This window comes from Rhipicephalus sanguineus, chromosome 6 (genome assembly GCF_013339695.2).
Source record: "Rhipicephalus sanguineus isolate Rsan-2018 chromosome 6, BIME_Rsan_1.4, whole genome shotgun sequence".
Lineage (NCBI taxonomy): Eukaryota > Metazoa > Arthropoda > Arachnida > Ixodida > Ixodidae > Rhipicephalus > Rhipicephalus sanguineus.
Window position 1 is genome coordinate 21,122,010 of NC_051181.1, and position 25,047 is coordinate 21,147,056.

The window sequence follows — 25,047 nt, forward strand, 5'->3', positions numbered from 1 at the left end:
ACCTTACTTTCACGCAGCCGGCGTCTGCCATTGTGTTCTTCCTAACCTAGAAGGTCTACAAGGCGACGCACGTTTAAGTACATTATTTTTTAACGACTAACGTCCTCGGGTCTTACAATTACTCTTCGTGCAGTTACTTCTACAAAGCTAGGTGTCGGAGCGGGATAGTTGTTATTCCGTACTGCTAAAACTTTAGCGCAAAAAAGTGCACAGCGGACAAAAAAACGACGAGTACAAGCGCTAACTTCCAACTATCGTTTCTTAAAGCAACACACAGATATACCTGTCACATGTGATTACAACGATATCAGTCAACGCACAAGAGGAAAACCTAAACAAAAAACAGCAAAACTATGCGGGACCAACACTGCGGGTGAATTTAAGCAATCTAGTTCCTTTTTTGTTAGTGCGATGAATGGCTTGCTGACGCAGCTTCCATTAGCAATCGCTGCCGCCTCAATGATGATCCTGGTGCTATCCTTAGAGTGAGCTGCCAACACTGTTGTACTGTCAAATAAAGGCACGCATTTTCATTCCGCGCAATGAGCCGCCAAGAAACCATCACAACCTTTTTTCACTGTCTGATTTAGTTCAAGCAATCTCACATTCAGGCATCTGGCTGTCTGTTCGACGTAACTTTGACAGCAGGACAAAGGTATGTTATACACTACGCCCTTCACACATTCAACAAATTCATTTCGGTGCCTAATTTTACAGCTGTTGGAAGGCCTTCTTACCGGACTGGTTCTGGCACATAACTGTGACAACTTATTAGGCGCAGAAAACACAACTGAAATACCCACTCTTAGACCAATCTTTTTGAGATTGTGCGATATACCATTCAGGTATGGAATCACAGCCACCTTCTTACGAACTGTTGCCTGCGAATCAGTGCACGTGTCACTGATCTTCGAAAACTTGCGCAACTTCTCTGAAACAGATACCAGCAGGCGGCGTGGATATCCAGCTGCCTACAAACGAGCAATTTGCCCGCAGAAGCTTTCTTGCATCGAATGGTAGCAAGGCTTGGTCAATGCGTTGTGAAAAACAGGCACGAGCAATTCCGCGCTGGACCAGCTTGCTGTGTGAAGAGGCAAAAGGCAACACAGGTTTTTTTTCCACGAGGCTCATATATCCAGCATACATGGCTACTCGAAAAGGTCTAAGCCTCAGGTCCAAGAACCTCACGGATCCGTTCTTTTTTAGCAGTACTTCTACAAGGCAACTTTTAGTCCTCACACGTCACCTCGCCAGATGAATAGTCGGTCCGCTCACACAATGCAAGCGAATGATCTTTTTAACCCCAGTTCAGATGAGCTGTTAATCCCCAGGGATTATTTTTTACATTTATTTAGCGCAAGGCGCGAATACGTTTTTTCGCGTGCTGTTTTCCGCGGTTACAAAAAATCGCGCGGAAAAGAACACGATAAAACAATATTTAGCATTCCGTGCCTCACTGTTTTCGCTGTCAATGCGACCACTAAATACAAAATACTAAATACTAAACGAACCGTGTTCAAGCTGCTGTTCGTGAGACATATCCAGCCGCACTCTACACTCACTGCACAATCACTCCCTTAATCTACTTCTGTGTGCGGCATGCTCCATCACAGACATCCGAAACTGTTCTCGGACTCTAAAAGCGACGCCAGTCTTTTTCTGTAAATCTTGTAGCCGCTCACACGTTTTGCGAAAAATGATAAGCTTGAGCTGTACTGAGTCTACAAGGCAGCGCCTCTTGCGACTATGCGAAACGCGCTGGGTCGAGGAGCACGATGCAGTGCTTCTCGGCCCAGCATCGAGATGCACGAGCCGTCACCAGATCACGAGCCGTCGAGCCGGTGTCCGGAAGCAAAACCTTGGGAGCAATGCATTCGAAAGCGCGGAAGAGTATTTTCGCAGAACCCTGTTCATTAAGTTCATGGACCGCGTACTAGACCAGTTAAACCAACGGTTCGAAAAACACAGGGCACTTCTAAAGTACTTTTCAGTAATTGTACCATCCTCAATACCACCAATTCAAGATGATCGGAGAAAGGAGCAGAAAATCTCCTGACAGTTATTGCGCGTGGCGTCGAAACGAGGGCTGCTTTGGGAGCACTGCGACTATGGTGGACAAAGTGGACGAACGAAGCAGCAAACCATCGCCCCAGTACAGGAACCGATGCCCTCTATCATTGCGACAGCAGGCTCTATCCGAATGTGTACAAGCTGCTCCATATTCCAGCCACCCTTCCAGTGACCACTGCCAGCGCAGAGAGAACGTTTTCAAGCATGAGGTTACTTAAGAACTACTCACGCTCCACGATGTCTGAGGAACGCATGGTAGGCCTGGCACTTCTGTACGCCCACAGAAATGTCGATATCAGCGTGTCCGAAGTTATTGACCACTTCGCTAAGCTTTCTCGCCGGGCCAACTTTGTCCTTTGATACCGAGCAGGACAAAAATCAGCGCAAACGAAAGGAAAAGACACGGCTGTTCCAGAGTTCAGGTCAATGAGCCTGTATTATTATTGTTCACCAACTGTTAAAGCAGTGAGGATTTTGTACCTTTTAGCAGTTAACACCGTGACCTAATATAAACATACGAATACGGTCATCAGGTGGACATTAACAGCGAATCGACAGCTTCACCTTGTTCACTGAGAGGTCGGCATACGCGGCGTTACCAAACAAATTCAGCTTTTGGGAAGCCATGCTAGCGGCATTGTTCGTTACTTTTATTTGTCGGTTTTGTTCTTTATTGCTTTTTGATCTAGAAGCGACAACCCTCCTTTTATATTGAGTGCACAATTGTGGTTCGCACTTTTAAAACAGTTTTGAAATAGTTTCTTTCGTCATTTCTGCGCTCTTCCATATTAGGTCTCTCCACACGGTGCGTCCGAGAGAGCAGCTTGGCACAAGGACATATCAGTTTCTGCGATTGTGCAGCATGTTCTTTCGCCTTATTTTGGTCATTATGCATAGTGATTATTGTTTAGTTCTGTATATTGATTGCATATTTAAATGTACATTTGTGATGTTTTGTGTAAGCATACTGCGCACTGTTTCCGGTGACTTATGCTTTGCCCGTATTCGAGGTGTACTTTCCCATTCTTGTTTTTCCCTGGCCGCATCATTTGTGCCAAAAATAATGAACATTATGCGTAGACAATCTGCATTAAAATATTTGATCTCGTCCTCGTTATTTCGTGGACTTCATTTTTTTTGTTATCAGGCGCTTCTTTAGATTAAAAATGCTGCAGTTCCAAAGTTTACGCGTTATTTCCTGTACCTCTTACACACAAAAAAATTAAAAGTTTGAAAAGATTGACGACAGTTATTCCTGAAAAGATATTGCGGGCATGGTAACATAATATTTTTATGAAAAAACACTTTTCTTACTCGTTCTTGACAGTGCGCAGCATCAAGAAGTGATTTGCAGCACCTAATACAAATTGTCACCGGTAATACATGTTATTCATATACTTAGTCGCTCAAAAAATTCAATGAGGAGGTCGCGCTGCAACGTGAGACCACCCCCCCCCCCCCCCGAACAAAATTCCTGGCTACGCCACTGTATGGCATGTATAGTGTGATGCACACAAACGGCACGATTTATTTGCAGTCTCAAGCATTAAACCTTATCAAAACAGCTCCAATTAAGCGTAAAATATTATTTACAGCACAATATTTAGAGTCACTCAAATCAAGACAAGTTCGGGAATATTGTTGGGACGCATCCTTCCACGAGGCTCCTGTCCGCTGGCGATTTCAGCCTTAATTCTTATCATAGACCATGTGAGTGAGAGTCTTCAGGATGTCTGCCTCGTGAAGGTGCATATCATGCACACATACGTGATGTGTCGGTCAGTTTCTTATCCTCACAGCGCTGTGTCCGCGTCGCTTTTCGTATTTGTTCAATCGTGTGCTCAAAAAGTGAAACATGAATTACCAACATGGCCAAGCATACGCTCTTTCGCTGGTCCGGATCACGCGGGGCACAAATAGGGTTACCAACCGTCTCGGACATCGCGGGACTGTCCCGACTTTTCATACAGCGTCCTGGGCCGTCCCTCTCGGGACAGCTATATGTCCGGGATTTATTCGGGACGATCCAGTTAAAAATTTTTATGTGATCCAGCGCACACCCGACAACGCACGTCACGCTCCAGAACACGATGGTCTGATGAATAGCAGGCACGAAGCAATGTTGCGGTGGCTAGCGGTGGATTCGAAGGTCTTTAACTACTTTGGCTGAACTTCAGCATGAAGCGTGACAACGTTTACGAGTACACTCTCCAGCAAGAGCAAATGTTGCGAGCAGCACGTAGCCAGCTGAAGTACAACTTGAAGATGCCGAATTAATAAATAAACAATGGATTTGTCTGGAATATTCCGCAATTAAGAAAACTGACTTCGATGGCTCCCTATGGTAGTTTACCCCGCCTCCCTTCATTGAAGAGTTAGTGACCCTAGGCACAAAAGAAACGTCGTGGTGTCTCGGATTTCCTGTAACCGCTCGTACAGCCAGGAACACAACATGTCGGCATGGTGAAGACACGCAGCACATCCGAAGCACAATAGGGCGCGGAAAGAGTAAAACTGTTCGCACAGAAAGCATCCTCCTCTGATACTAACGCGCCGCAACATTCACCGCTGGCTGAAGAGAGTGGAGTGAGTGAATCCTGTTGCGACAGCAGCGCCACATCTCTCGCTGATAGCGGCAGCGCCGCGCAACATCGCTCAGTTTTGCAACTGACCTGGTTCTATAAACGTCGCTTTTACCTAGCGCAAAAGGGAGCACTGGAAAAGCCTGTGTTTTCGCGAGACTCATTACCTTGATGTTTTCGGATGTTTACATTGTTACTTTCTATTCTCTTTCGAACATCACCACTGGTTCTGCACGCCTATGCTCATATCACTAACGTGTCAGAACGCGCAACAACTCATCGGTACCTACATAACCCCGTTTCCTTACAGACGGCACCGGAGCGTGCGGTGGCGTAGTGGTTAGCGTGCGCGCATGGCGATTAAGTGGTCGCGAATTCGAATCCTGTGTGTTTGTTGCAAATTTTCTGAAATTTATTTCTTAATGAGATGTCTGTATAGCGTTTGTATATCCAAACAAATATCTGTATAAACCTCAATATGCTGTATAAGTCAATCAAAAACGAAATATTTTGGTCCAAGAAGAAACGAAGGATAATCGGAAGGAGCATCCGTTGCTACCTTGAGGAGCATCAGGAAGGAGTAACAGTTGGTCCTCAAGGAGCAACTGGAGGGACTAACCGTTCATTCCCTGAAGGAGCAACTGAAAAGGGAGCAATGGTTCGCCACCCTGCCGTTGCTCTTTTAGGAAAGTAATGAGAGTGGCAATGCACTTGCTCCCTCAAAGGAGGAAATCCTATACCCCCGTTGCTCTCTTTCGGCTTAGAGTGTAGGCCAAACCGCAAACGCCCTCGAGCTGCGATCCTTCGAGCTGCTATCCTTATTGCAACTACCTCGAATTTTCACTCACGGCCAACGCTGCTTTTTTACTCGGAACAAAAGATGCCGACGCCGCCGACACCGGAATTTCAGCGAAACGAGCTCTTTAACGCGGTCGTTTCAAAATGCGACCGCTCTGCAGACCAACGTTTGATGCTCTCGAAGCATTAATATGACAAGATCGCTGTTGGGAAATAATATTCATATACAATTAGAAAATTGATTTCGTTACTGCAGAATCCCAGTGTACTAATTTATTCACATCTGTGTACATAAGTATATCGAGCGTAATAAACAAGCGAGGATCCGCAGCAATAACCTGCTACGCGCGGATCGTCGCCTTTCCCCAATGAGCCCCCGTCTGTTAGCGCCACCAGTCGTAGCCAAAAGGAAACAGCCAAGGCGGTAAACACAATCTGGACGTGGCGCCGGCGGCAGAGTTATCACCTAACTTATTCTTACACCGTGGTTAGCGCCGATTGCAGCCACGGCGGCGAGTGTGGAACACTCTCGCTTAGGTGAGATAGCAGGAAATTAGCATTATACTAAGTGCGACAGGTGATGTGGGACAAAACTTTTTCTGCACAAGGAAAAGTAGGGGTATAGGTCCTGTTGACGCACAAAGGGTGAAGGTGCAAGGTTATGGCCATGCAGGTTCTTGAATATAATGTTAGATGAGCACCACTGATGCTGCTTTCCAGGTGCTGTTTGCCTACCATTTTTGCCGCCGGAGAGGCAGTAACCAGAGACAGGCCGTTGTGGGAAGCACGTCATCGCCTCATTTTTCTTTTTGCATCCGCTGTGAAGCTTAGCTTCTTTCGATCTCGACGAACGGGAGCGGGGGCGGGTGAGACTTCACACCCCCCTGCCCCTAGCGAGGAGCCCGGCGCACGCCTATGCGTGTAGCCCTATTCGTGTTGTGTTGTCCGTGCAGCTGGCCCTATGGATCACGTATTGCGTTGGAAATTCCAACAGTTGATGCATGGTTTTCAGCAGTCCCACTTAACTATTAATGTATAACCAGTAATGAAAAACGTAGCTCACCGAGCGTGCTAAATGAGCCTACGATGGTACCTCCTGACGCGAACCACATGAAGAACTAGTGTAACGCGCAAAGCCAGTTATTTGTCGTCGCTTGGGAGATAACGTAATTTACGTCACTTCGGAGAGCGAGATCCACGAATGGTGCAGAATTGTTGGCGCGAGACTTCCGGTACAGTTCCTTTTTACGAACAGCTGTCCACAGCCAAACATAGCCTTTTTTCAAGCACTCTTCTTTCGTGGCTTCTAAAGCGACCGCGCAAATTCTCGTAAGTGGCTAGCAGCAAACCAAACCAAGATATCAAAGTTTTTGACAAAACAGGGAAGACGCGCCTATCCTAATCATTTGTCTGTTGTTACACTCCATAATAATTGACTGGGTTGGAATAGCAAAACTCAAAGAAAACTTCAAGATATCTGCACATGGTACCGTTAGAATATGTGCTCAGTTCTTGAAATTCAGTGTCCTATGCGCATCCGTCATTTTTCCCTGAATTTTCAAGCTGTCTTTAGAATGTAGCGTGCTGCCCAGCGACTGCGATGTTGAAAAGGCGGTGCCGATTACGAAAGAATGTAACTATTCATGCGCTATCAAGTATGGGCCCATCTTTTACCAGTATTTCATGTAAGCTTCTGCAGCAAATCATATACTCTAGCCTCGTGTGTTTTGTTGAATCTAACTTCTTTAGTAAGCATCAACACGGTTTTCAAAAGCACTTCTGGAGTAAAACACAACTTCCTATATTTACTATTCACTTGCTCTCAACTCTAGACTGAGGTTCTTGAATTGTATACGTTTTCTAACTTTTGAAAAGGCCTTTCATACAGCGTGCCTCCTTGCCTTCTGAAGTTGAGCAGACTTAACATTGGACACCCTTTATACTCCATCTCACAAGCTGGTTGCAGCAGGGTGGAAGCTAAGAGGTGTAAAGAAAGCACACGCTTGCGCAGCAAAGCATCGTTCTGTCTGTAATTGCATTATTATTGGAGAAGGTTAAGAAAACTTCGTTTGTTTGGCAAGTGCTACGTCACAGCAATGTGTGGTACGCTAATTAAGACTCGTATGTAAGTCATAAGCATTTAATTATTGTATCGGTAACTGCCGGTAGAGTGTACTAGAAGAGGGGAGGGCACGGAACGAGCTTTGGAAAGTGAAGCCCAAACAGGGTCAATCCGCTTGCGGCGCTGTAATCGGTAGTCTGCAATGTGTCGTTTAAGAGTTGCGCGCGGCTCCGCCAAAGTGGTGCAGTGGTAGAATGCCCGCTTCCCATTCAAAAGGCCCGGGTTCGAATCGCAGCTGTTGATGGTGGGTTTTTATTCTTAGTGTCACCTTTTTTAGCTGTGTTGGTTTTTATTTATTTATTTATTTATTTATTTATTTATTTATTTACAAATACTGCCATCTTGCACAGCAAGATATTGCAGGAGTGAGTACAAACACAAGATAAAATACAACACATTAAGTCAAACTAAATCACATTAAATACAACACAGATAAAGTATACACATTGAGTATACACACTGAAGTATACACATTGAATGGGCAGAACATCAGGAAAGTATGCACAGCTGATCAGTGAAAAAAGTTTGGCAATTGCTCAACGAATTCATCGTTTGACAGCTCGCGCAGGGAGCCCGGAAGACCATTCCAAGTATCAATAGTGTGAGGAAAAAAGGAAAACTTGAAGCAATCAATGGATGACTTCAAAGGAGCCATGTTAAGGTGGTGACTTCTCCTTGTGATTCGAGAAGAAGGGTTAGTAAAGGCAATGGGTGCATCGATAAATGTTTCCCCATGAGCGATCTTATGCAACAGGACAAGACGGTCACAAGTGCGTCGGAGAGCCAAACTTTTTAGCTGTAATTCATTAGCATATAATGTAGGTGAAAAATGGCGATCACAACGCTTATATATAAATCTTATGGCTTTTTTCTGAATAGAATCAAGCATATTTATGTCATTGGCATGATGCGGTGCCCATACGACAGACGCATACTCTAGTAGAGGCCTTATTAGAGATCTGTATGCTACTAGTTTACATTCCCTAGTTGCATCTCGAAGGTTTCTCTTTAGGTAACCCAGCTTTCTTAGCGCCTTATTTGATATATTCAGAATGTGAGCATGCCATTTCAAGTCAGGGGTGAAAGTAACACCGAGGTATTTGAAAGTGTCTACACTTTCGAGCTTGTGGTTACAGCTAAAATATGAAGGCTTTAACGGATGCTTTTTATTTGAGAAAGTCATTGAGACTGTTTTTTTGAAGTTCAGTGACATCTGCCATGTCTTACTCCACTCGCAAAAACGGTCGAAAATTTTATTTAACTGCAACTGATCTTGAGTGCCAGCCACATCAGAATATATGACACAGTCATCGGCATAAAGTCTCAATTTCACAGAAGTCCCAGCAGTTACGTTAACGACGTCATTTATATAGATGACGAAGAGTAATGGACCCAGTACCGATCCTTGTGGTACACCGGATGTAACACTGACCTGAGATGAGTGAGCACGATTAAATGCAACAAATTGTGTTCTTGAGCTCAGATAGTCCTGTATCCAGTCTGTAAGTTTAGTGTCATGAATTAGTTCCTTGATTTTAATGAGAAGCTTATTATGACATACTGTATCAAAGGCTTTCCTATAGTCAATGAAGATGGCATCAAGCTGTCCTCTGGTATTAAGTGTGGATGCAATATCGTGGGAGAATTCTAGTAATTGTGTCACCGTCGAAAAACCAGAACGAAAGCCATGTTGAGCATGTGAGAGAATATTCTGTTCAGACAAGTACTCGATGATATGTTTATAGATGTGTTCCAGAAGTTTACAGGACGTTGATATTAATGACATTGGCCTATAGTTGCACGCCACCTGTTTATTGCCATCCTTATGTATGGGAACGACCTTGGCGCACTTCCAGAGTAATGGGACAGTAGATGACTCAACAGACTTTGAAAAAATGACTGATAAATACCGAGAGGTCCATTAAGAATAACGTTTCAAAAACATATTAGGTATACCATCTGGCCCGGCGCTTTTCGTTGTATCAATTTTGAGTACAAGGTTACGAACGCCCGCAGTAGTAATTAGCATGCTTGGGAAAGGTGGTGGAGATGAGTTAGTAAAAAATGTGGGACTACGCCCATCATCACGTGTGAACACTGATTTAAAATAGTCATTAAATGCTTCAGAAATGCTAAGATTATCAGAGCATGGTTTATCGGAAATAATAAATGAGGAAGGACAGCTCTGACTTGGGGGATTGATGGCTTTCCAAAACTTTGACGGCCTGTCTTTCATGAACGACGACAAAGTATTATTAAAATAGAAGCTTTTCGCACTTGACATAGCAGATTTCAAACTACTTTTCAGTTCAGGTACCACAGAGGATTTTATTGGATTGCCAGGTTTGGAATGCTTGCGAAGACGCCTGATACGGCGAATCAGATGTATAATGTCGCGAGTGTACCAAGGATGCTTGGGATTGCGTTTTATACACTTTGTTGGAATGTGATTAGCAATACAACGGCCAACAATTCCATTAAAGCGGTTCACTAGTACATCGACATGGTAATGGCTGGCGCTGTTTAAAAACTCACCAAAAGAGGATGCAAGTATCTCGATTATGGAGTTATCATCAGCATGCTCGTAGTTCACAACAGTCTGGTGTAAAGGAAGGTTAGGTACAGTCGTTAAGTTAAAATCAACTACGACACCCTTGTGATCCGACAGGCCTTCGACAATCTCACAATGATAGCCATATTCTTTGATATGCTCATTAATGAAAACAAGATCAAGAATTGCATTTTCGCGGGTTGCGGAAGAAACAATTTGCGTCAAGTCAAAAGAAATAGTTAAGTCAATCAAATAGTCACACGTGACCTTGTGTTGGCCATGTGCTGATAGAGTCTTCCAGTCTATGGCGGGGGTATTGAAGTCCCCAGTGATTAACATTTTGCAACCATTTAATTTTTGTTTGGCTATATAATCCATGAGATCAGAAAAGATACCAAAACCCGCATCAGGTGGACGATAGACAGCTCCAATAGCCAGCGTGAGGCCACAAATCCTAATTTTACACCAAATAGATTCACAGTTGGTTACATCGGGAAGTACAGTAAATTCAATGTCTTTTTTCACAAAGAGCGCAACTCCACCACCACGACGGCCACATCTATCTTTTCTCAGAACATTGTAACCTGGTGGTAAAATTTCCGAGTCCATGATATGTTCATTAAGCCAAGTTTCTGTTACGCATATTACAGAAGGATGATAGCATGCAACGAAGTGATGAAAGTCTTGAATCTTGTTAAGAATGCTACGGGCATTAATATTTGCTAAAGAAAAGTTATCAGAGCGAAGTCAAGTTCCAGGAGGCTGAGAAGATTGCTTCTTGGCTTGAACGATAGAGTCGCCCGCTTCGCTTAACACATAACGTGTGTTATCTATCAGCAAGGAATCATACTGCAGACGAGAGGTGGTGGCATTTTTTCTTTGGTTAGCTGAAAGTTTCCAAAGGGCGCTGCGTACCATTCTAACGCACTCTGAGAAGTCCTCGTTTACATATATTTGTGTTCCTTTCAGCTTTCTGGCATTCTTTAAAACAGCAAGTTTAGATCTGTCGTCTAAAAATTTAAATATAGCAGGGCGGGGCTTTCCCCCTCTGCGCGCTCCAAGTCTGTGCCATCGTTCGATGTCGGTACATTCAAGACCAAGTTTATCAGACATTAGGCTCGTGAACAAATCAAGCAGCTGCCCGGGAGACTCACAATGGTGTTCAGGCAGTCCGTAGACAATAATATTGTTTCTACGGGACCTGTTTTCAAGTTCGTCAGAACGGTTGTCTAACTTCGACACCAAGTTAGCAAGATGAGCTACCGTTTTTTCAAGTTGTTCAACACGTGGAATTGCTTCCTTGGCTGATAATACCGAGGCATCAAGCCTATTTAGCCTTTCTTCGATGGAAGCGAACTTGGCTGTCCATGAAGAGAGCTCAGAACGAATTTTTTCTTGTCCCTCGAACAGCTGCGACAGTTTTTCGTTTAACTTGTCAGGGCCAGGATTGCTCTCAACATCGCCGGATAATAGCAACAAAATTCTACTGACAGAGAAGAACGATAATGCCGTCATAAGTGGGTCAGGCAGCAGCACTAGACATCTATCGTCATTCCTATAGCAAGGGAAGTCGTATTTTGGCCCTACCTGTAAGACAGTGCAGACAAGCTTGAACCAAGTGCACATTGTGCCGCCGCAAGACCCACTGAAGAGCGCAGCATTTGTTGTCGGCTTTATAGCAGGCCAGAAGTGGCCAGCTGGTGACGCTGAGGTAGCACGCCATGCGCGGATGGGCCCCAAGAGTCCTAGTCACGCAAGTCAGGTGACTCAGTCCATAGATGATACGAATCCCGTATCAGACCATCCGATCCGGGGGGGACGAGCAGCTGCTTGAAGGGTGTCGATACACGATCATGCGCAGAAGCGGATTCCTGAAGACGACTGCTGGATTCGGTGCAAGCGGCAATCTGTAAGACAGTGCAGACAAGCTTGAACCAAGTGCACATTGTGCCGCCGCAAGACCCACTGAAGAGCGCAGCATTTGCTGTCGGCTTTATAGCAGGCCAGAAGTGGCCAGCTGGTGACGCTGATGTAGCACGCCATGCGCGGATGGGCTCCCAAGAGTCCAAGTCACGCAAGTCAGGTGACTCAGTCCATAGATGATACGAATCCCGTATCAGACCATCCGATCCGGGGGGGACGAGCAGCTGCTTGAAGGGTGTCGAAGCAATGCAGACAATGGAACGGATGAGCAGACAAATCTACCCATTTCGTCGTCTGTGCTTTTTTGCTAAAAGTATAAACTAATGAAGCCTAACTTAGAAATCTTGTTCGTTTGTAGCTTTGCGCTACCAGCACTCTTGCGTGTAACAATTCCTTTCTTTCGTTCGCTCGCAGGGGAGTGAATGTCGATCATGCGCAGAAGCGGATTCATGAAGACGACTGCTGGATTCGGTGCAAGCGGCAATCTGTAATACCCGTGCCACACGGGCGTTTCGAAGGCCATTGAACCGATGGTCCATTGACTCAACGGGCATGCACGCGCTGCCACACGGCCACTTTCGAAGGCTATTGAGTCAGTGGCTCATCGAGTCGACGGAGCACTCCACAACTCCATTGAAATTTCGACGGCCATCGAATGACGGAAGCGGAAACAGCGTCACCGCGCCCTCTCGTTCCCAGTGTGCTCATACCCATGATTAGAAAAGGAAAAATTTAACGAGTATGCATTAAAAGTAGCGTGCATGGGCGTTATAACTTATTTACTAAAGTATTTGTGTCATTTGGAATGTAGGAATTGCGCATGCTCGCGATAACAGCAGCAGCTCATCCTCGATGGCGTCGGCTTCCTCTTTCGCCGCTTCGATCCCAGCATCAAGCTGCATGATCACAGCCATGTAGAACACCATAGCGGCCTTGTCATCTGTTTCGCGGTCACTCATGACGGCGGAACAAGCACGTAATGAAACGAAATGTGTACACGCAACCGCAAAACCAGGCAAAACGGCAAAACTACGTGGCAAACCCGGGAAAGCGGCAGGACGGGTAAAGCGGTTGCAACGTAGCCACAGTTTCGTTGTTCAACAAACTTATAACCACCTCTGCTTATAACTAATAATGCACCTATAATTATGTATAAACATCTTTTTTTTATATTTTAGAACAAAACAACGCACAAATGTGTGCTTTTAAGTGGATTTATTTTAGTTGACTTACGACGACATGAAAACGAAAATAAGATTAGCAGCGCCACAAAATTTTTGCGACAAACACCTGAATCACTCAACGGCCGTTGAAAACCGTCGTGTGGCAACGCGAGAACCCCATCGAGTTCGATGGAGTTGTAGCGTTTCGATGGCCATTGACTCAATGGCCTTTCAAACATGCCCGTGTGTCACAGGTATAAGACAGTGCAGACAAGCTTGAACCAAGTGCACATTGTGCCGCCGCAAGACCCACTGAAGAGCGCAGCATTTGCTGTCGGCTTTATAGCAGGCCAGAAGTGGCCAGCTGGTGACGCTGATGTAGCACGCCATGCGCGGATGGGCTCCCAAGAGTCCAAGTCACGCAAGTCAGGTGACTCAGTCCATAGATGATACGAATCCCGTATCAGACCATCCGATCCGGGGGGGACGAGCAGCTGCTTGAAGGGTGTCGATACACGATCATGCGCAGAAGCGGATTCCTGAAGACGACTGCTGGATTCGGTGCAAGCGGCAATCTGTAAGACAGTGCAGACAAGCTTGAACCAAGTGCACATTGTGCCGCCGCAAGACCCACTCCTTTATGTCTTAAAACTAGATTCAGTTGCTACGTGTCGCTTCAAAAAGTAAAGCAAAATATGAAGTAGAATAGAAAGAAGTTGACAGTGAGCGCAGTTATTTGGAGCGCCACCGCCCGGGATTCAACAAAAACGTAAAGGACGGCCTCCGAGATTTTCGCGAATACGAGACTAGAAACCACATTTCACATTTCACGTTACCTTTTGTAGCAAATGTACGTAGCAACAGAACCTAGTTTCACGAAACAATGGAAAACCAATAAAGCTATAAAAAGTGACACTAAGAATAAAAGCCCACCATCTACAGCTGCGATTCGAATCCGGGCCTTTTGAGTGGGAAGCGGGCATTCTACCACTGCACCACTTTGGCGGAGCAGTGCGCAGCTCTTAAATGACGACAAATTGCAGACTAACGATCGCAGCGCTACCGGCGGATTGACCTTGTTTGGGCTTCACTTTCTGTACATTGGTACTGCGGCCGTTCCAAGCCCTCCCCTGTTCTAGTACACTCTACTGCCGGCAATTGTGATGACGAACCAACATGGCAGCGTGCATGTTGCCTGCTTCAATCCGAATTCACGCTTGCTACTCGCCCGTGGTCGTGTCAGCCACAAATAAACGGCGCAATCGACTGTTGCGTTGTGTCATCTCACGCTGAGAACAAAGTATCAGGTACAGGCGCGTGCAAAAGTATACGGACCACGGGATCGCGTGGCAGAATGCATCGACGCGCCATCTACCGACGCTGCGCCTGCTGTCGAGAGCACCACTGAAGCGGCGGTGCGCATGCGCGTCCCTACATATCAGATGGCCTCTCATGTCGCTCTGTCTGACGTGGTTATGGCGCTCGTAGACAAAACGTCATCTGGGTGTCGCTTTCGTTGTTCCATCTCATCTGCGCCGTTGTTTTACGAAGCGGCTGCGGCGGCGCCGGCTCAAGTGCCGTGCGCGCGTCGCTTTTTACGCCGATCAATCAGCCTAACGAAGCATCGTAGAACCTAGTGAAGCCAAGCATACATGATTAAGTTTCTCAACCCAGCTCGTCTTTGTCGCTTTAAGCCATGTTAAGCTTAGATTTGCCTAGTTAAGCCAAAGTAAGTGTAGCCGAAACTGATTAAACGTAGTTGAGCATGGTATCTCGTAATAAAGCCAAGCATAAGTAAGTTCATTTGGGCAAACCCTAATTAAGCTTTGCCCAGCTTGCCGTTTTCATGTTAGGCCAAGTTGACCTTACATGAGCGCAGTTGAGTCGAGGAAAGTATAGCCAAATCTAATTAAGCATAGTTTTTCATGGTTTCAACCGATATAGCCAAGCATACTAACCATAAACAAGGCAAGCCTACTTGTGACCAATTAGGCCAAGTCAAATTCCCCATCAGCCCAATGAAGCCAATCTCAGGAGGATTACCCTTGACCAAGCTGAGACTAATTAGGATCATTAAATCCTAATTAGCGTTAAGTATGATATTAATTAGGCTTATATCAAACCAAGCACGCCCTAGATACTAGAGTTTCACGTGGCTTATTTCCTCAACGTTAATTAAAGTAATTAACCTAATTAAGCGGTGTCAAGACATGCCGAGAAGAATCTGACTAGGCATAGTTGAGCATGACACTTCCAAATTAAATCAGAGCGTATTTAGTTTTATAAGCAAATCAAATCAATCGTGTTATTTTCAAGCAATCGAAGCTTATTCCCTGTGAACCCCATGCAGCCAGTTCAGTTGCCGCTTCAGTAGGGGCAACATTATTTCATTTTCCAAGGAGGAAATAAAAAAAAGTTGGTTCAACGCGGTTTCATTTTTACCCTAGACCGATAAACAAACAGCTACCCAATGAACTTTATCTATATCCTGAGGGGCGACTGTGCACTTGATCTAAAGATAAAAAAAATGAAACTAACCTGATAGTCTCAGCGATCTCAAGAGAGCAATGTTGCTGCAAAGTATATGTGGCTTTCTTCGCAAGCTTCCTTTGTTTTTATGGCCAGTGAGTCACTACGGAGGGTTTTGAATCACGAAGTCCCTAATGTCGAGCTCGTATAAATGCGACAGTCAGACATTCAAAGATGGCCTTATAGCACCTAAGTGTGCTCTCGCTGATTACGCAGTAACATGCTCAACTATGCTTAATCACATTCTTCTATACTGACCTTGGCTTTGACTAATTCAGTTACGCCTGTTTAATGTAATTATGCCACATGAACAAAAGTATCGCGGGTGAGCTCGGTTCGATCTCACACAACAGAGGGAAAGTAACTGAACTTTTCCTAATTAACACTACTTAGGATTAACTAAGTTTTATTAGCTTCAGCTTGGTCAGCGGTAATGCTCCTGAGCTTGGTTGCAAGGGGCTCACAGGGAATCAGCTTCGATTGCTTGAAAATACCACGATTCATTTGATTTGCTTAATTAAAGCTAATTACGCTCTGATTTATTTTGGAAGTGTCATGCTCAACTATGCCTAATTAGATTCATCTCTACATGCCTTGACACCATTTAATTAGGTTAATTAGTTTAATTAACGTTGAGAAAATAGGCCACGTGAAACTCGAGTATCTAGGGTGTGCTCGGTTTGATATAAGTCTAATTAGTGCCATAATTAACGCTAGTTAGACTTTAATGATCCTAATTAGTCTGAGCTTGGTCAAGGGTAAACCTACTGAGATTGGATTCATTGGGCTGATGGGGAATTTGACTTGGCCTAATTGGTCACAAGTAGGCTTGCCTTGTTTATGGTTAGTATGCTTGGCTATATCGGGTGAAACCATGGTAAACTATGCTTAATTAGATTTGGCTATACTTTCCTCGACTCAACTGCGCTCATGTAAGGTCAACTTGGCCTAACATGAAAACGGCAAGCTGGGCAAAGCTTAATTAGGATTTGCTTAAATGAACTTACTCATGCTTGGTTTTATTAGGAGATACCATGCTCAACTAGGTTTAATCAGTTTCGGGTACACTTACTTTGGCTTAAATTGGCACATCTAAGCTTAACATGGCTTAAAGCGACAAAGACGAGCTGGGTTGAGAAACTTCATCATGTATGCTTGGCTTCACTAGGTTCTACGATGCTTAGTTAGGCTGATTGACCGGTTTAAAAAGCGACGCACGCACGGCACTTGAGCCGGCCCCGCCACAGCCGCTTCGTAAAACAACGGCGCAGATTAGATGGAACAAAGGAAGCGACACCCAGATGACGTTCTGTCTACGAGCGCCATAACCACGTCAGACAGAGCGACTTGAGAGGCCATCTGATATGTAGGGACGCGCATGCGCACCGCTGCTTCAGTGATGCTCTCGACAGCAGGCGCAGCGTCGGTAGATGGCGCGTCGATGCATTCTGCCACGCGATCCCATGGTCCGTATACTTTTGCACGCGCCTGTACGTTTTGTCCTTATTATTGAGATTAGGTCAGCCAGGCCTGCTAAGCCTTGTATCAGAGAGTTTAAAATTGAATCTTGGAAACAGTGCAAAACAGACAGGAATACATAGCTGTCTAAGCGTGAAGACGCTAAATAACGGGAAAACAGGCGTCGGTTTAGAACTTACGGGCCACACAGCTCACGACGGCAACTTCATAATTCGAGGCGCAAGAAACAAGCGTCGACGTGTGCTGCCATGTTGATTTTTTTCCCCTGGGCTACTTTGGTGCCCAACGCTAAGATGTTCGTTGCTACCGTGTGCTCGCTTTACTTAGCAGAGACTTTGTCTGGACAAGTTGGTGCGACATTGCGAAATATAACAGCACGAGGGACGGGACTGAAGACACAAAAAAACAGCACTCGTCCTATGGTTTTTGTGTCTTCAGTCCCGTCCCTCATACTGTTATATTTTGCAATGTCGCTTTACTCCCCCAGGCGTTGACTCTCCCAACGCCTCTTCTTTTCTTGCGGTTTTGCTGTTGCTGCCCAACGCTAGGAGAGTTGCTTGCTGCCATGGGCTCGTTTTACTCGCTCAACGGGTGAGCACGGACGCTACCGAGACGCCGAGGAGACGACGCGTCGCGGAATAATGCATCTGAAGAGGTGATCGCTCTTCCTATTAGCTCAGCATCCCCATAGCTTCCACAGTGCGGCAACCAGCTTGTGAGATGGAGTACACTTACCTCGATTGTGTGTTTCCTCCACAATCCAACCCAATTTGTGACGGCGAACAACTGCGATTCACCTACCTGTTTCGTAACTTCTGGGCAAGGCTCAGTACTTGGGCTTTTTCCCGTTCACATCCTTGATCTACCAGATAATTTAGCATCTATCATCGTGCTTTATCCTGACGATTGCGTCATTTATCGTGAAATTCAAACACGGGTGATTCGTACTTTCTACAATTCGACCTTAACGCTATTTCTTCGTGGTGTATAAGCAATCGCTAATGAAACTAAGTGTAAACAAACGTAAAATGATGACTGTAGCATACGCATGCTCGCGCGAAAAAGAAGCCTTCTTTCCTCGAGCGCCTTGATGATCACATTAATGCAGGCAAAACCACATATAGCATAGCCAACTGTAGCATGCGCAGGCTCGCGCGAAAGAGGTCTTCTTCCTCTTGTTCTTCGAGAGCCTTGATGATGATAATAACGCAGGAAAAACCACATATAGCATAGGCATGCGCCGCTCGCTCCAGTCCGGCAGTGTGCTTCGATAGTGATAACATGAACAAAGAAGAAAAGGCGGCGGAGTGGAGGGCTCGCAAGGCAGCATCGCGGTCTCGCCGCCAAGACCCTGCGGTGAGAGCTCGCGAGGCCGTAGAGAGACGTCAGCGTCGTGCGGACCCCGAGATACCAGCCCGAGAAGCCGAAGTAGCGCGGAAGCGGCGGCAAGAGAACCTCCAAGAGGTACGGGCGCGGGATGCAGCGGCCAAGCGCCGAAAGCGGTCGCTACCTGAAGTTGGTGGCGCTGACGCGCGCTTCAAGCGCGATTTCCTCGCCCACACGTTCGGCCACAGCTTCAAGGTCTGCGACAGCTTGTGGTTCGACAACAACCTGATCACAATCGCTACTATAACAACGTGTGACGTCTTTATATGACAGTAGAGGAATTGTACGGAGCATTCACGGTTTACACGATAATCTCCGAGCCAGCTGCTCAATCATCATTCACTTCGTGGATATGACGTGTTTTTTTTTAAGTTTTTTAGAAGGCATATTTCCGAGGGGCGTCAAACGTATTGCAAGGCGTCCTTTATACCAAACGAAGTTGTGTTTCAGGACCCTCTTTTGTGCTAGCAAAAGAGAAAATAACAAAGGAGGACACACATTTGCGCCAACTTAACAAATGGTTAATTTAAAAAAAAGTGCCCGTGTACCTAGATGACAGGGATTGATGTGATATCGCTGAACAGACAGGGACAAGATAGACAACAGGATGGCCGCATTGTCGCGCCTGGTCGCTGTAACCTTAGCGCTTTGAGCACAGTTAATGTAGCAATATATCTAGCCCAGAAATCTGTATATATACATGACAGCTACACACCGTGCCAAAATGGCATTCGCTAAAATAGGGACATCTTGCTTTCGTCATATGGCCACGGGGTCGTGACTTTGAAGAAGGCAGCAGTCAGCGTGTCCAAGACGAAATTCTTTATTGTGGCGAACTTCGCCCGGGAAACGAATAGTCAATGTATAAATAATACAAGCGGTACACTCATAACGGCGATCGCAGTGTCCGCCTTCGATATTCTGCCAAGTGGTAAAGCGCGTCGGAATTTGTGCATCTGCCATCGAAGATTGCAGCGTTAACTATGGCGACCACGTAAGTTGCAGATTAAACTCTCATATTCACGTTGTGCGCGCAATCTTAACGGCACGTTCTAAAATAATCTGAAAGGTTCCCAGTCATTCGGGCGCGGTTTGCGCAAGGCAGTAGTTACACGTGTAATGGGACGGTCACATAAAAATACAATTATAAATTATCTGGGTTCACGTCCCAAAACCACGATATGATTATGAGGGAAGCCGTAGTGGAGGGCTCCGGAAATTTCGACCACCTGGCGTTCTTTAACGTGCACCTAAATCAAAGTACACGGGCCTCAAACATTTTAGCGTCCATCGAAAATGCAGCCTCCGCAATAAAAAAAAAACAGAAAGAAAAGGAGCGCGTGTGGCAATATTATGCACACTGGTACTGCCACACATTAAATCACACCTTGAGAGACATCGGAACAGGAGAGTTCTTTACTGGAGAGCGAAGGGAGCCGAGCACGTAGACCCTGAGTGCTCTGACTTACACTTATTATTGCTTCTTTGATAAAATGCGGTTATTTCGTCTCTCTACAAAAGCATGAGCTTTTCAACGAATGGCGATCGCCAACAGGCGCTACTGTGAAACGCTCCTCAACCATCGCAGCCCCTTATGTCATTGTTGCAGGGCTGTCTCTGTGACTTAGGTAGTTGCTGTTCAGTTGAATGCCACCCATATAACAAGAAACGAATCATTTGTATATGCGTTGTAACCCCCGCGGCCGCCTGCTCTATACCAAAAACCAATGCTTGGCCATTCTCGAAAGATGTATCGGGTACACATGAATTTCGAATGCAGCATAATGCCTAACAGTACAAACATAGAAGCACTTATGCGTTGAATACGTCAAAGTCGAAGAGACCGTAATTATGTCAATGATTTTCTGTTCGGCGTGTGGGGCCATCGTGTGTGTTTAAACGTTCATCTCGGGGGAAACGATCTATTTGTTTAAAGTTTGCTCACCTGTAGTCGCCTGGCTTCGCGTTGTGCCAGCAGTCGAGATCTGTTAGTACTCTGAACCAACATGGCCGACGCGCACTTTCGTCGTTCTTGTGACTGCGTGTACAAGGCGGAAGAGTATGGTTTGGTGGAGCAGAACAGGCTGCACCAGCGTTCAGCACCTAATATATTGTGCATCCAATGTGTACTACATAGAAAGTAGTATATTGTGCGAATCAAGCAATATAGTTTTGTGTTAAAATCTGCTATACTTACGCACTATTGTTTCTTCATGCAGGCCTACAGGGTATACATGACCAAATACGAGGAGTACTATAAGACGGTTTTGATTCCTGGTTTGGAAACGTACAACCAAGATCAAATATTTTTCTTTGCGTACGCTATGGTAAGCACATGTATTTACATAAAACCTTTTATCATTCCGCAGTACACGTTAGACTTCTGAGGATGATTTACCTCTCGCATAACGGGTGTTTTACTTAACTAGAACCATAATCTTTCAGTACTGTTTCTGGTCCCAAAACTTCGCCGTCACGCTATGGGGGGCTTGATATGGCGCTGAAAACTGCCGCGCCGCGGCGCCACCGCCGATTAGAGGCCACGCTTCTCCGGTTTTATTGCCGTAGAGACCGCAGTTGCGCCTGGCGCGAGCTGAAGTTTTGCACGTGCACTCTGTATCTGTGATTGCTTTTCGAATAAGGGCGAAGTTCAGGTATTGTACTTTAGCTGCTGTGTACCGAGGTGCCGTTTCAGCTACAAGGACACTAGTGGAATGGTATCGTCGTTTTGCATGCCAAGTGTTTCTGTGCAGTTCTAGAACTAGAAGCGAGCCATAACGCGGCAAGAAACGGACACATACAGCATCGAATAAAGACATGTGCGTGTGTTTGCGAGACACTTTGATTGATCGGACATCATCCATGTGGACGATTTCACCATAAACGGCGACGCCGTATCGTTGCCGAGAGACAAGCCGCGCCTCAGGCCTAACGCCATTTCTCGTTATGTTCCACGGCCTGCCAGCCTACTATACGAATCGGAAGTCGCGACCACGGACAGTTTCAACGCCCCTGAAACAACTGAAACGACCTCGGGATCCACCGTGTGCAAGAGGGGGGGGGGGTCCAGCCGTGATAAACGGTCCACTAGCTAATTAGAGCGAAAGCTGTTATGAGATCACAAGGGCCGTATTTGGCGACATAGTTGTCCACCGCCGTCGCCGCCGCCGCCGCCGGTGCCCGTAACCACTATCGCGCAAAATAAGAGAAAAACGAAATAACAAAAATATCCAGGGTGGTACGAGGTTCGAACCTGGGTCCCCTGCGTGGGAGCCCAGTATTCTACCTCAGAGCCATGTCGGCGCTTGAAAATACTTTGCAAAAAGACCCTGTACAGGCTTCATGTCCGGAAGGAACCACATTAACATTTGTAATGCAGTGTGGTAGAAGAGTAAAATAACAACCAGGCGTCACACAACGCGAATTCTGTAACCAGGCGTCACACAATGCGAATTGCGCAACGAGTGGGCTGTTTAATGCTTTCACCCCATCACAAAGGGCTCTGAAATAGTTCTTCATCAGTCATCAGGCACAGCATCAGCAAAGTGCACATAATGCCTTACAGGCGTTTAGCGGTTACCAAGGTTCTCCGCAGATTGACGAAAAGTTCCATAGTGGCTGCTTCCTTACTTCACAAAAGTTATGATGATTTATATCGTAGTGCGTTCCTTGCAGGTGCACTTCGACAGGTTGCCAGGGAAGCCCATAAGGCTCCCATGATCCATTTCCTCAGGGTCTCAGTGATGTTAATTCCCTATCTTTCTCACGTTAACGTATGTTAGAAAACATGGTGGGAGAGTTAAATAACGACTGGGTGTCACACAATGTGAATTACGTAACTAGTGGGTCGTTTAAAGCTTCCAACACATTACAAAGGGCGCCGCCATATTTCTTCATCTTCATCAACTGTCGCATCAACACAGCGCACATAGTGCCTTACAGATGGTACCTCGCTTCTGCGGAAAATGACGCATAATGTTGTGGTGGGTTCTTCCCAACTTCACAAAAATTATGATTTGTGGTGTAGTGGGTGCGTGGCTAGTGTACTTGTATTAGTACCCCCAAGAGAGTTTACAACGGGCTCTAGAAATGCCGCTCTTCTAGCTTTCGCTGTGACTGTGCTGCGCTTGCCGCGCAGGCCTGGCGTTTTTTTGTAACAACCAGAACGAAAAAAATCAACATGCAAGATTTGTGTGACAATACTCCTTTAAGATGTCTTTTGAGCTCTACGCTACCCCCGTGCTGAGTGCAGGCGAAAATTATCTGTTATTTCTCATAAGCATTTGCACGGCTTCATTTCCTTCAAAGAAAAGTCGCGATTACAATCCTATTAAACTGATTCGCCAAGGAAGTACGGCACTTAATACAAACGTACGTGAATCCTCGACACCCTGCTCGTGAGATAGAGAGTAAGAAGCACAGTGCGGAGTCAGGCGGACATATTAAAATTATGCGGTTTTCATCGGGGATATTAACAATGAAAATCGCGTTAGAAAACAGTGTCGCACGATTGGACTGATACGCACGAAAACTATCAAAGCTTTCGAGGCCTGGAAACGACAACAGTTCCCATCAAGCAAGCGTTTCATTGACGGCTACGATCTGCCGATGTGTCTGTTCCAAACAGATTACTGGCAAATGCAAGCTCACGTCCTAGAACATTTTCTGTCGCGAAAGATTACTCCGTAACCACTGTTGAAACGACGCGCGTGCGATGGGAAGTTCGGGAAATGACATTTCACGACCATGAGTTCAGGATTTCAAACATTTAGTTCCAACGCCGCTGATGTCTCATTCTCTGTAGAGCGCGTCACAGTAGCGTAAAGGCTTTTATTTTTATTATTTGAGGCCTGTTGGGCCGACTAAGACAAACTTCGCAGTAACAAAAGGTATATGCGCATCGTGTGCTGTCACATTGAGCAGCGAGCTGAATTTGAGATTGATTAACTTATGTATACGTCTTGTCTTCGGAAAGAAATTATTCTCAGAAGTTAGAAGTTTAGTTTCTATAATTGCTGCAACAAAATAAAATGCAAGTATTGCCTAAAAAGAGAAGAGCTTTCGGCCAAGACGTACCAGAAAAGACAAAATACAGGCATCGCCTATGGCAGACGCTCCACTGGGTGGCCTTTCTTTTACTGTGGCGCCCCTAGCGGCCGCCGTTAGCTCTATAATAAACTGAGGCGGCAATTTTGTGACCAGAAATACAGAGGGAATATGCTAGAGCCGAGGATCTAAAAAAAAAAGGTGGTTAAGCGCATCTGAATGACACCAGGGACATATCATTTGCCATCACCTGGCGCTCGTTGCGGCGCAATTTAAATTGCGTTTAGTTATTTAACGGATATCAGATATGCAAAACGTTTAACAATCCCTTAAGCGCTAAATTCGTTTTGCTACATTGTAAAGGGTATTTCAATACAACCGATCCAAAATTTTTGCGGCATAGCACACCGCGGTCAGCTTTTTTCGTTTTCATTTACTGATACCCTCAAGACCTATGGCGTTACGAGAGGCAGTTAGTAAAAAACATGGCTGATCCCTCCGTCATAGGAGTTGGTATAACAAGAAAATGAAACGTGTCTTCGCAGAAGTAGTGCTTATTTTGCAGTAATATGAGATATTGTACAATGTCTATTCGTGTTTGGCAGCTATAGCACCGTTTGACGAGGATGTACCCATGTTGACGCCTAGTGGCACATCTCCATCGTGACGACTAAAGCCCATGATCATGATTAAACCTTTGTGGTAGCTGAAATTGCGAACATATATTACACAGCGAATTCTGAATCCCGCATAAAGATGACATCAACAAGTTCATGATCAACACTGGTACCTAATATGTATTTCTTCAAAACGTCGTCAATTAAGGACAGACACGGCACGGTGTGCGCTTTCTAGTAATAGGTGACCGACGCCTGTGCTCATGCATACACTACCAGACTGCGCTTAAGCCACACGGGAGGCAGAGATCGGCGGCTTGAGCCGCAAACGCGTGCATCCCGTGGGCCTCTGTCTCGCTCCTCTAAGGCACGACATTTGCCCGTCGAAATCGTGTCCTTTTGCTACGCGTATTGCAGCAGTTTTGTTAGTCGGTGCTCTCGCAAGCGAAGTAGTCGGTGGCGGAGAAATCGCGTTGGTACATGTGGAAGCTTCACTACGCCGATGAGCCGGCGCACGCTAACACGAAGCGAAAGGCAAAGAACGTAACTGTGTCTGGTGCCTCGGCGACGCAAGCGCGGCCAGTGTCCCTAGCTGGTATCGAGACGCCTTAACCATGACCTCCGATATCGCGCGCAATCTCGCAGTAAGCGCTAGAAAGTTTCGATAGTGACGCATTACTTATTTTCACCTCTCACAGACGGGGACACCGCCCCGCTCCGCCTACCTACACCGCCAACAGAGAAGCACCGTGCGAGAGAGAATGTGAGAAAGATATAAAGG

General features: G+C 45.8%; 1 protein-coding gene across 1 annotated transcript in view; it reads left to right on the forward strand.

Annotated features, from left to right (window-relative positions):
- The window catches only part of LOC125758933 (neprilysin-21-like), a 204,912-nt gene that overhangs the window by 20,889 nt on the left and 158,976 nt on the right, over positions 1-25,047 (forward strand). The window contains exon 2 of the mRNA XM_049416721.1: positions 20,823-20,930. Within this exon, the coding sequence (XP_049272678.1) occupies positions 20,838-20,930 (93 nt within the window). The 5' untranslated portion in view covers positions 20,823-20,837. The remainder of the gene's footprint in view (positions 1-20,822; positions 20,931-25,047) is intronic.